Here is a 12,590-nt window from a genome sequence, read left to right on the forward strand (position 1 = left end):
ACCACTCCCACCAGCCATTAATAGTAGAAAGGGTAACATAAAAATGTTACATGAGAAACTAGACCAAGGGGATACCAAGTAACACCTCCAGCACCCTATTGTAAGATAGTGTGTGCTGGTCTAGAAAGTTACATATGTAAGTAAAGTCAATTTGACTTCACTGTTCTTGGAAACAGCAGTTATCCAAGAGAAGGTATTTAAACCTTTGGGAAATCAAAGACTTCAAGGTGCTGTCGCAATGTAAAATGATGATGCCTATGGAGTTTGACTCCAAAAGAATCTGAGTCCAAAGCACAGAATATTTCATGAGAGAGTGGGAAAAAGGTCTCTCTCTCCAGGTTAGAAATTTAAAAGTCCTAAAGTCCAGCAAAAGTGCCCGGGGTCTCTAAGGTAGAAGGGAATTGGCACATTTTAGAGAATTCTCCTAAACACAAGGTAGCTAAAACCTATTGGTAAACTTGTACACTCATTCAGCTAAGAAATGATAAAACAGTACCAACACTTATTACTTTTCAGAAAGGGGGGGGCACCATTCAAAGTAAGTAAAATAATGTCTATGCTTTTTAAAGGAGCAACCAGCAACTTAAAGGTAAGTATTGTAGGGTAGGCATGAAATCACAAGTATTGACACAATTTGTACAACCTTTATTGAAAATGTTGAGGTTGGAGTAACTCGTACTCTGCCCTAAAACTAAGATGGGAGTAGTCTCGACCATCAAACCATAAACAAAACAGTCTTAGTGGAGCCTGTCCAATCAAAATCGCCTATACTAACAGCCTAATACCTAACCTATCTCTTGTACAAAAAGGAGAAAATGTATGTAAAAAGGAAGTCTGTGTTCAAATAATAATGTGGCCGTACCAGCTCTCCTCTCCACGTTGGACCTCACGAGGTAAGGCGATCCTTGTAGGCAGGATGACACACTCTGGGTCAACTTCCTACACAGTTCAAAGCCGTAGATCGAGGCCCACCTGGCCTTCCACGTTGAAAGTTCCTTTCTTTAACTTTCCAACCAAAACGTTCACAAAGGTCCCCCTCTGCCGGGCTCAGACCTCTCATGATGTAGTTTACACAAAGTTGCAAGGGGCTCCCTTCCCGTAACTTAATACACTTCGGGTCTCCCTCAATCTGGCTCAGACCACTTTTGGATGTCGAAGTCTTTCGAAAGTGCGTGGCTTTTGGTTACAGCCCACTGCAGGACCACTTCGACTCAACATTCACTATGTACTTTCACTCTTGCAGTTTGTTCGCCTTTTTGCTTAAAATAGTACACCTTTTACTGAGACTTTCAAATGGGCTACTTCCTTTTACCAGACCACTCCATTATTTATTATTTTATTTTTTTACTTGTATTTAGCCAACCTCAGGCTTTTACAAGGTCTGGAATTTTAAGTTCAAACGATCAAACACAAGTTTTTGTTACGCTCACCTGGTAACCACGGGGACGCCACTCAGCCCTCGTTGGTTGCCGGAATCTTCTCCCCGATTCTGAATGATGTCTTCGGAGGAAGTCTAGCCTAAAAAACACAGGAGGGCTGGGTTTAGAATTGGCCGACTCAGGTAAGGTATCTTCCAATCACCCCTTTGGCTTCAGCCCTTAGGCCCTTTCCTCACCTTGTTGTGGTATTAGGTGTGCTCTTCGTCCTGCGTTCTTAGCAGGGGTGCATAGTCTTCAGTGGGCGACTCATGAGTTTTCTCAGAAGCAGAAGAGGCACCCAAGTGCTCTAGGAGCCAGCTGTAGGCAGGTCAGGATAGGGTTCAGGTGCAGGAAAGGTAGAGTTCCAGAGGATATCTTCAACAAGTAAGTATTAGCTTTAGAGTTAGTTAAGTGTTTGGCTCCCTGTATGCATTCCAGCATTAGGCTTGGGGAATGGTATAGTCAAACTCCCAAACACTCGAATCACTTACTCAGCCTCACAGGATTCACACAAGACTTAAGGTAGGTATTACCCAACCCGACACAGTACCTCGGAAGAGAAGAAGAGCTTTTGGCGGTATGCCTTCAGGATGCAGCAGCACGTGACCTGGTCCTGGGGTTCTTGGTCTGGAGACTGAAGCAATGGACACTGAAGGAAAACTGGCGGCAGTCGCTTGACGGGGGATGCTTCGCACTAAGTATTCTTTACAGATTCTCGTGGATTTTGCGTCCTTTTATAGGTACCTGATGAACGAATATCACTGTTCGGATTCTCTCTGATGAGGGCACTTTAGGTATTCGAAACGTGTCTCTTGAGGTCCAGCAAGAGTCCACCAAAATCTGACCAAATCTGACTTCGGAAGACCATGTACTGCACTCAGGCTTGAGGTCCCTGTGTAGTGACTGTTTGCAGCCCAACAAGGTTGCAGCACGTTGAGGGATGGCTCAAAATGCAGGTCTTCTTAAGATTAGTGGATTTCACCAGTCTCTAGGTAGGAGTTGTCATTTTCAGGACCCCCAGGGTACGTCAGGCTCTGGGTAAGACAGCAGGCTCTCTGGTCACTGGAAATGGTTACAACCGGCTTTTCTTCCTCTACGGATCGTATTCCGGTGGTCGATTTGTAGCTTCCAGGAGTAGAGTATTTATCAGGAACTACAGAACGGCTGCAAACTCTCCCTGCAGTTTACAGAACTGGTGGGCTGGCTGAACAATCAGGACAGCCAGCTCCCCATTAGGAACTGGTTACTTTCAGGCAAGGGGGAAGACAAAAGGCTGCAGAGTTTCAGACTCCTTCCTCACTTACTGCCTTCTCAGACTCTCTGGAGCCTTGGCTGGGACTACAAAGTATTCCTGCCGAAGACAAATTCAGCCAAGCTCTTTCCCGCCACTGTTGCCAAGTAAATGAGAAAGGGGATACAGTCCATCTCGCCAGCATTCCACATGAGGTGGGGAGTGCTGGCTCACTATATAAAATGTAAAGGGGATGGAAATCCAACTTCACCTCTTGGGAACTGTTGTTAACCCAAGATATAATAGAAATTACAAAGGGAATCCCAAAGGGTAAACCAAGCCTAAACCCAAAGGTTATAGGGAACAATAAATCCAAACACACTATGGAGAGGCATAAACAGATAACCTGTAAAAGGGTAAAAGACAGGGGTCTCGGGATGATAGCTCAGAGGCAACATGCTCGCCTTGGAACGCAAGACGCAGAGCAACACAGGTTCGATCCCCGGTTCCGTGCTTAGAAACCTCTGGATATAAGTGCTTTATAAATAACCAATTACAATTACTTGGTGAGAGGGGGGAAAAGGATTCCCACTCACCTAGGGACAAGGCAAAATAATTACCAAGTGCAAGCAAGACGTTCTGGGGTTCACAAGGTCAGGAAGATTTATCATAACTATGAAAATCTTACCCAACAGGTCAAGGCTTGTAATCCCACTATTAAAAGAGAATAATTGTAGAACTATTAATGATGCAAACAAATGCCTGAATAGACAGCATAAGCAACTTGTTTGTTCGGCGGGGAGCATTAATACTAAATGAAGGTTGTCGGAAGAATTATTCTGGTTTTATAATTTTTGTATATGGCTTTACTGATGTGATTTTTGTGTGTAACTGTTTCTGACGGTTTTCGACCTTCGAAATTAGGATTTGATTGAAATTGGCACTTGTGACCTCTGAACCTGCTCTGTGCCGCTACTGGAGCATGCCCTGCAGATCAGGAAACTGATATAGTAAGGCACCAGTACACACTATGCTTTTGGCATGGAGCTTATGAAAGGGGAATCTGATCAGCAGGTTACCCTTTCAGAGATGGAATTACCAGCATCATTTTTATTAATAAAAATGGAAAACGCCAGGGCTTTCATAACCTTGCCAGATTGCAATTCAGCGCCTGGAGACTGCCCTTGAGTGAGGAGCTAGGGCGTGGGGGGTAGCAGTGCGCAGTATAAATCAACATAACGGTAGACCTTTTCTTTCTCTGTCAACACCATGTTGCATAGGTCTATCATATGTCGAAAAATGTCTTTCTGTCCGCTCAACATTCTTCAGCAAATGTAACTTCCTGCTGCTTTCCCATGGTTGGGAAAATCTGTCCGGATACATAGAGGAGCATGCATCTCGCTTTGCTCGCTCACTTTTTTTTTTTGCTCAACGAAAAGCACAGCAGCTTCCCGTTGTTTGCCAACCCTTCAAAGGTAAGCATCTACACTACAGATTAACGGAAAACCAAACCATAGTCTCAGGAAGGTTTTTGATGGTTAGACATTCAGTCTGCCTCTTAGGTGTACCTGAATCATCAGGAGTGTGTAGATTTCCCACATGGTTCTCACAGCAGTTGTAGACTACTCTGTTGCATCTAAGGTGGGCACCTTTTTAAGTTAAAGAACAGTTCATTTTGTACTTTTCTGGCTAATCTGTTAATGTGTATTCAAAGTTGCTCTTACAGAATTTAAATAATGTTCAGACTGGTTATGTTTACTAAGCATATTCTTTAACTTTGTAGTATCGTCAAGCATACACGGGTAGCAATCCCTCACAAGTTCAAGCAGCCATGAACGGCTTTGAGGATGTCATCCTAAGGTTTCCAAAGTGTGCAGAAGGCTATGCTCTCTATGCTCAGGTATGTCTTTGATTCTGTTTTTTGTATTTAAACACATTCAGTACTATTGTTTCCAGCTAACTGGTTTGAATACTGATGTTACCTGGTGGTGTTTTATATAAAAGACTGGTGCATCAGGGAATTGTGTTGGATGAAAGAAGTGTTTCATTACTTTTTCGATCGTGGTAATGAACTGAACTTAAAACACAGAGCTGGGCAGCATGTCCTATGCTGTAGTTATAGTGTGCATCATCCGAATGCTTGTTTTTCTGCATTGGTTCACTGTTAGAGATTTTCCTTAAGTACTGTGGTCATGGGATTTTGGCATATCTTGCTTTCTTCCGTACAAAGGCTTCCCTCCTTCTTCACCAGGCTGTAAGAGGTAGTGTCGCAGAGCAGCTCAGTCTTAAATCTAAGGATTTGAGCATGGTGGTTAACCTGTAAAGTATGCTCTTTTCACAAATCCTGAATAAAAGAATATCCACACACTAAACTGCATCAACTAAATGCATCACTCCAATGGGTAATTAGAAATAAAGTTCAGCTGTCAAAAAGATTCTTTCCTAAAAGGGAAAACTACAAGGAAGTGAAAGACTTATACCATCTGGGCCAGTAAGTTTTCAGAGACCATGGAACAAGTTGTGCGCATTCAGAAAGCCTTTTGTAGAAAAATGACCTTTTGTGAAAAATCCTAAAGGGGCAGTTTCTGGCGTTTTGGTAGAGTTTGCCACAGAAGACCCTATGGTGGAAAGATTAAAGCAATGGAAGGACTCTCCACCAGCACCAGAGTTGGGAGAGCAATGCCCTGGGTCTAAATAGCAGTTCTGCAGCAGGAGGTTTTGTGGTTTGTAGAGGTGAACGCTATGTGCGTCGGTTTGTGACCACTGTGGGTTTCAGCAATGAGACACCAGTGTAGATGAGACCCCTATACCATTGGGAAGAGTGATTGATGATTTGGTTGTACCCACCTCAAGAGCTGGAGCCAGAGGAGATGAGCTGAGAAGCAGCTACAGTTGTCTGTAGTTGGTGAGGCTGGGTTACTCAGTCGTCCTCTGCCCCAGGGTTCAACTTCTGTGGCTGGGGGCCTTCTGGAGATGGCCCCAGGGGATGGACGATTAAAGGAGATTTGCTTGTGCAGTCGCACCTGCAGTCACACCCGAGAGGATCAGCCACGGAAGAAGAGCCAGGGGGAGAGTTTTGTAGTGTTGGTGTAGGATAAGTGGCAGCACAGGCCCATGATAAAATACTGAGCATAGAATGTGGGTGAAGCCTGATGTCCTGGGATGAAGAAACACTGGTACAGAGTGCTCAGAATCCAGGCAGCGAAAAAGGCTCACACTTCGAATGGATTGTGTCCTCCCACGTATTCCTTATCTTAGATATCTGGTCTCCCGGCTCTGCTGCTTTGGAAATATTTGTGAAAATGCTTTGACGTCATCCGCTGTATAAAGAGCTTGAGCCGCGCCCGTTACCTCAGTTCCATTTTTCCGAGCACTGCTTCGTGTCACAGAATGGCACATCAGGTTTTTTTTCTCGCCGTTGTCCTCAACTACTCCAGTGGGTGGGTGCCAGGACGCGCCGGTGGGGCGAGAGTTTGTTGCGCCCTTTTGACTTGAAACTGCGAGGATAGTGTGGAGACATCAAAGTCTCGACAAATGGTTCCATCTGGCCCCTACTTGCTGCTTCGGGTACACCAATAATTTGATTCCAGGTCATCACATTTCTTTATCTTGGTTGACTCCGTTTTGAGGGTCGATGTATCCCGGTCGTGTTGTTGAAGCTTATAGTCAGACATGCTGACTCTTGTTTCATACTCGTTGATTCGGCCACTTTCTTTCTCGTTTCGCTTTAAAGGAACCCATCTTGGTGACAATGTCGTCCAATTTCACGTTTATTGCTATGAATTCGCTCTGCAGTGTTTGGAGGAGATGCTCTTCCCGTGTGTTTCCCTCCACCATCCCGTCGTGGCTGGCATTGGAGTGAGTGGCCACCTCAGGAGCCAAGGGCTGGGGGCCGGTGAAGAAATCCATTGGGCCTTTTTTCTTGTTGGCGCCTTTTGTCATGTCAGGGGTCGGGGGTAGTTGTGGTATGATTTCAGTATTGGTCTGCTTCAAATTTCTGTTCCAGATTCTGGAGTTCCAGTGCCCAGTGTTAGACAAAGTTTGTATGCAGTACCACTACACACAACTAGGACTGCAGGTGTAAGCAAAACCAACCTTTGGTATAAGTCTGTACCACAGTTTTTGGTAGCGAGCTGAGCAGCCAGGCTTATCTCAAGAGGGAATGTGAGCTTGTAAGGGTGTTCGACAAAGTCCTACAATGACAAGTATTCAGATAGACATTTATACTCAAGGTTTCTTGGTAAAATACTTCTTAATTTATTACACAATCATTTATAAAGCATTCACTAAATTAGGCAACCAATATCACACAAAAATACTACAATACCGATTACTAAGCAGTTGAGCTCCCTTGAAGTTGGAGCCAAATAGCATTGAAGTAGGAGCAAAAAGGCATACGTTGATCAAACTAATATTAGTTACTTTAAAACATTGCAAATAATTTGAGTTCACCAGAGGAGTTGATTCAATGCAATAGGTAGGCCAAAGTCAATGGGCTTGTGTCTTGTATAAGTAAAAACGGTTTTGGTATTTAAAACAAAGGTCTTTGCCACGGTTCTTAGAAAGTAGTTCATGGAAGAAAGGTTTGTAGGTCCGGTCACAAGCTGACTAGGCCTGCAAGTTGCCAAAGTTCCACAAACTTTTGCGGTGAGAGGTAAGTTCTCTGTTGGGTTTTCACAGTACCTTATATTGAGGAAAAAGATGCAGCTGAAGACTTCAGTTCCTGGCAGTTCCTGCAGATCTCGCTGTTCCTGAGCCTCAGTTGTGGGCACAAGAGGGAGGACGTCGGGGGACTCCTGCACTGCACCGGCACAGATCACAAAGCTAGCAAATTGGCAAATCTTCGATGCCGGTTGCTGTTCTTCAAGCACACAAGCTGGTGTCCTTCTCCCTGGTTAATCCTAACGAGCTCCGAGAATCGTATCGAGGTGGCTTATGAGTTGATTGGTCCTACTAACTCAACAGAAGAAGTAGTCCTTGAAGGGGCTTCCCTGTCGAGAAGAACTTGGCGATTCGGACCTGCAGCAGGGCTCCACTGGGCAAACCAACGATCCAGTAGTAGTAGCAGCAGCCGCCCTCTTCCAGCTAGTGTTTGGTTCTTTCGTTCCAGTGGTTGACTCTGCCTTCCAAGCCAAGAGACTTGCCTGTTAAACAGTTTTCTCCCTTTTCATTCCAGCCTATGTGCCACTCACCCAGCAGGGTGGCAGTCCTTGCCGGAAAGTCAGCCAGCCATTCACACCAGAGTTCATTTGCGTCTCCAAGGAGACTAAGCACAGGGAGTTTCGGGCACCTCCCTCACTTCCTGCCCACCCCAAACACTCAGACGCCAGAGGCGACCGCCTTCAGTCCTGGAACCCGCCAAAGGCATAGAAACAAAGGGGCCAAACCTAGTTTGGCGTGCAGAGGCAAACTCTAGAAGGACCTTTCCAAAAAGAAATGGCGAAAAAAGAAGACTGTGGCTTTTTTAAACAAAGGGGGCTTAGGCGCCATCTTGAAAAACATTTGTTGTAAAACCACTGCCACCAGCCATTTCGATAGGAAAGGGTAGCATTTGACTGCTACATAAGCTTAGACATAAGGGATACTAGGTAACCCCTCCAGCACTCTATTGTAAGATAGTGTGTGCTGGGTCTAGGAATTTAAAGACTAGTAAAGTCAATTTAACTTTACATTCCCTGGGAAACAGTAGTTATCCCAGGGAAGGTATTTAAACCTTGGGAGAGCCTAGAAAGGCTTCCCTTTGTTACTGCAGTGAGGGTGATGTGTAACACACATGAAAAGATGATGCCTATGGAGTTATCTTAAAACACCACAACCAAAGGTCACAAGAGTACAACACACATCAAAATACATGAGAGAGTGGTGAAAAAAGGCTCACACGCTCTCCAGGTAAAAAAAAATCAAGTCCTCAAAATCCAGCAAAGTTGCTGGGGGTCTCTAAGGTGGAGGGAATTAACACTTTTATGAGAATTCTCCCCAACACCCAGCCTGCGCAGGTTGTCCGTGTGCAATTTTATTGGAGATCGCGTTGTAATATCTATTTGTGTTCAACTTGTCTGTGTGACTGCTGTTTCCCAGTATGCTTTTGTATGCTTGGGGTGGGGGGAGGGCTGGGGGTGCCGGGTGAGAGGGGAGCCTGCAGCAACCCGGCGTCTTATGGAAGTGTTTCCCTTCAGTATAGTCAAATTCTGAAGATTTCCAGTGTAGAACGTGAATGCTGGTCAAGAGGAGTTGTATCCCTGGGGTGACCTCTACGCGGGTCTCTTGTATTAAGAGTATTGTTTAGGAGATTCAACTTTACAAAAATAGTGGCAGTATATCGTGGTCCCTTTCTGCAAGCAAGAAGTGTGGCATTCGCGGCAGCGCCGCCCCAGGATTTGAATAGCAATGCAGCAAAGGTTTGGAGGTCTCAGTCCTGTTTCGTGCCCAGAGGTGGTGTGCATATCTGTTGAAGTGGTCCGACTTAGACCAGCATCTCAGGCAATCATCCTCCACCAGTAGTATCAATCCACCTCTCCCCTTTTGTTACGTGAGTCAAGGGCAGATCACTGCTAGTCCGTCAGGCTGCTGTTATGCTTTGTCAATAGCCTTTCTTGTATGGTCACACTGGCATCGGTAATCTGCCCTGCTGAAATGTCCCCATCTTCACTAGGTCCGTGCTTGTCTGCTGTTTAGAGGGCCGGTAGGGTTCCTTATAGTGAGCGTATGCCACAACTGTAACCCACAGTTTACGCACTAGTTGCCCTGGTGTCTGGTGTGCTGATCTCCTTCTCATTCCACAACAGTCAAGCGCTATATGTGCCCACCCCCCGTTCCCCCTCCCCTCCCCCCCGGGGTTAGCTTTGTACAACAGTGCATGTGCGTTTCCCTGGCGTAGTAGTGCTTGTGGTTATGGTCTGCCTGGGACACCCCGCTCGACACCTTCCACATCCCCCAGGGCAGATGTGTTATTACAGTACTTACACCAGTGCGGTGGAGGGCAGCCACGCTGCCAACTCCACAGGACTCGAGAGTCCGCTGCTGGCCGCAACTGCGCTCTCTCCCCGCAGGGACAGTCAGATTGGCCGCATTCACCTTCTCGGCTTACTGCACGACCATGTCGCCTCTGCGCAGGGTCTCCCAAGGGATGACAGCTTTCCATGACTGCAGGCAGGCACTGCCCGTTCCACAGTGCCCTACTCTGCTCATGCAGCCAGGTTGACTGTCTCAACTGATTAGTCGCCGCCTGAGGTTTCAGGCAGCCATACGACCCCTCATGCGCCCTCCACAGCCCCTGGGGCTATTTGGTGTTAGGGAGAATTCTCTTACTAGGTTTGGGAAATTGGCCTTATGAGTTCCCCAGCAGCTTTGCTGGATTTTTGGGGTTTGTTTTTTTCTCCTGCTAAGAGTGAGACTCTTTTCCTCCCACTCTTAGGCATGATTTGAGGGATGTCTTTGACTTTGTATCTGCTCATGGGCTATGGGGTCTTTTACTCCATAGGGTATAATCTGTTTTGTATGTGTGTTACACAGCACCCTCAGTTCAGTAACACAGGGGTGTCATAGTGACCCCCAAACATAGACTCCATACCCTCGGACTGACTACTGTCTCCCAGGGCATGTAAAGTCACCATTGACTTAACTAGTCCAAAATTGTGAACAGAACCAGTACAAACCATCATATTTTGGAAGTACTGGAAGGGGTTAATTAGATTGCCCCTGGGTCTGTTTCCAAGGGGGCACTGTCCAGTCCCCCCTTGTCGAGTTTCTGGCTGGTGGCAGTGCTTACCACGCGAAATATTCCACCGGAATATTTCCTATGGGATTTTCCCATTGGTTTTAAACGCACCACTTTTTTGGTGCAATGTTAAAGATTCCGCTGGTTTATTTATTTAATATAAAATCACTGGTCGGGTCTTTTCGCCAGAACTCTTTTCCAAAATGGCATTCGTGTCCGTCTCTGTAACCCCAACCAAGGTCGGGGCCCTTTGTTCCACTTTTTGGCAGGCTTCTCCACAGAAGCCCTCCAAATGGTGCCACTCTGTCTGGGTTCCACAGGATGTGTGGGTGGGGGAATTGGCACCCTGGACTGCTTTGCCTTAGCAACCCAAGTCGCACTCTGTTCTGATTGGCCCAGTGGTGAGCCGCCCGGCTCACCACTTAGCATGTATGAGTGGCAGCTAGGCTGTTGAATGGGGGTTTTTCTGCATAAAAGCGGGGCTTTGGGGGACTGGAACTTCAGAAGTCGCCACAGGACCTAAGAAATCCGAAGAGGGGAGAAGCTGAGCCATCTGCAACGACGACAACACCGGTGGAGCCCTGCTGCAACGACCTCACCACTTTCCCGACAACAAGAGAAGATCTTCTGCTGAAAGAGTCGTCTCCCTTTCAGCTGGTGGGAACAACCAGTTCGCCATTTCGCCTTCCAGGACGTCTCTTGGCCAAATCGCCCGTGCCAGGCACCCCGGCGGCACAGCCAAGCTTCACCACTGTGAGCGCCAATAAAAGCAACGCACCTTTTAACCGAACAAACTCTGCTGCTGGTCTCTTCCACGGGCAGTGCAACGATTCCAAGTTTCCTCTTCGAAGAGATCTTCTCTTCCCCTGGTCGAAACCACGTACTGCATCTGCTGCCAGGAACAACTGCCACCGCTGGAGCTTCCTCACTTTTGAAGGTACTGTGTTCCCCCTGGCATCCCTTTCAACGGTTTGCTAAAGGTGACCCTTAAATCCTTGGCTTTCCAACTGGGTTGGCCCCCAGAACTTCTAACTTTATCTTTGGAATCAACCCAACCTCTTTTGAACATTTTGCAAAGACTTTTAGTGCATTTTAAACTGTGATCTTGGGCACATTTCACCTTGCTCCATTTAAAGTGGGACTGGCCTATGAACTTTGGCTCTACAGTAGACTCTGCCTTCACTAGCTTGGTGTGGTCTTATAAAAGTGTTGAACTGTTTTATTTTAATGACCTGCCTTTTTCTCTCCCTTTTAAACTAATTTTCGAGGGGATTGGGTCCTCCAACCTATTCCATATTTTTGACAGTAATCACCACAGCTGTGCTGCTTTGGAAAATTTTCGGCATCTGCGTCCTACGTCGATGCGCCGTCCCCAAAGACCTCCTCCGACGGCCGACGTCACCCGATGTGATAAGTAGGACGCACGACATCCGTAGCCTCAGTTCTGTTTTTTCCGCAAACGTGTTTGCTTTGTGATCTCGGTACGCCTCAACTCTTTGGAGTTTCTGTTGTAATCTTCTTGGTTCTTTGAAACTGTTCGGTTTTGTGAAAAAACCTGTTTGTGACGATGTCTACCTCGTCTTCAACCCTGCGTCCGGGCTTCATAAAATGCGGGGACTGTGGGTCCAAGATGTCGGTAACGGACTCGCACAATGCCTGCCTCTGGTGCCTTGGGGAGGCCCACGACATGGACGTCTGTCGACTGCCAGTCGCTCACGGCCAAGGCCTTGCGGGAGCGCAAGAAGTTGTCGGTAGGTGGGGTGTCTAAGCCCTGGAAGTCGAGGTCTGCAGGGCTTTCGATGGATGATTCGAGAGGCGACTCTCCACGTCATCGTCAGAGGTCCAGTGGGTCTCCTTCCAGGAGTCGGTTTCGCCACTCCTCTGCCTCTTCAAGTCATTCTCGGAAGCGCCGGCATCGGTCGCCTTCCCTGTCCTCTTCCGAGGACTCTGCCCGTCGCTTATCCCACCATGCAAGCGACACCGGAGGAATGGGCTTCCTTCAGGAAGAAGATGTTGGCGATTCTCGAATCGCAGGGCACCGGTCTGTCCGCGCCTCCGAGTGGGGTCGGTCGTGATCGGTCGAGAGACACTGCTCGCAAGCCTTCGGGCTCGGGTGGTCGGCACGGTTCGCGGGAGAGGTCCCGCTCGGACAAGGGTAACCGTTCTCGCCATGCCCGTTCCAGGTCCCGGTCCTCAACGCGCTTGAGACCGCGTGATCCTGTGC

The 12,590-nt window shown here is 47.2% G+C and overlaps 1 protein-coding gene across 1 annotated transcript in view; it reads left to right on the forward strand.

The window, feature by feature from the left end:
- The window catches only part of TOMM70 (translocase of outer mitochondrial membrane 70), a 561,013-nt gene that overhangs the window by 330,447 nt on the left and 217,976 nt on the right, over positions 1-12,590 (forward strand). Inside the window, exon 9 of the mRNA XM_069639990.1 lies at positions 4,433-4,549. Coding sequence (XP_069496091.1) covers positions 4,433-4,549 — 117 coding nt within the window. The remainder of the gene's footprint in view (positions 1-4,432; positions 4,550-12,590) is intronic.

This window comes from Ambystoma mexicanum, chromosome 7q (genome assembly GCF_040938575.1).
Source record: "Ambystoma mexicanum isolate Mex_15411 chromosome 7q, UKY_AmexF1_1, whole genome shotgun sequence".
NCBI classification, from domain to species: Eukaryota; Metazoa; Chordata; class Amphibia; order Caudata; family Ambystomatidae; genus Ambystoma; species Ambystoma mexicanum.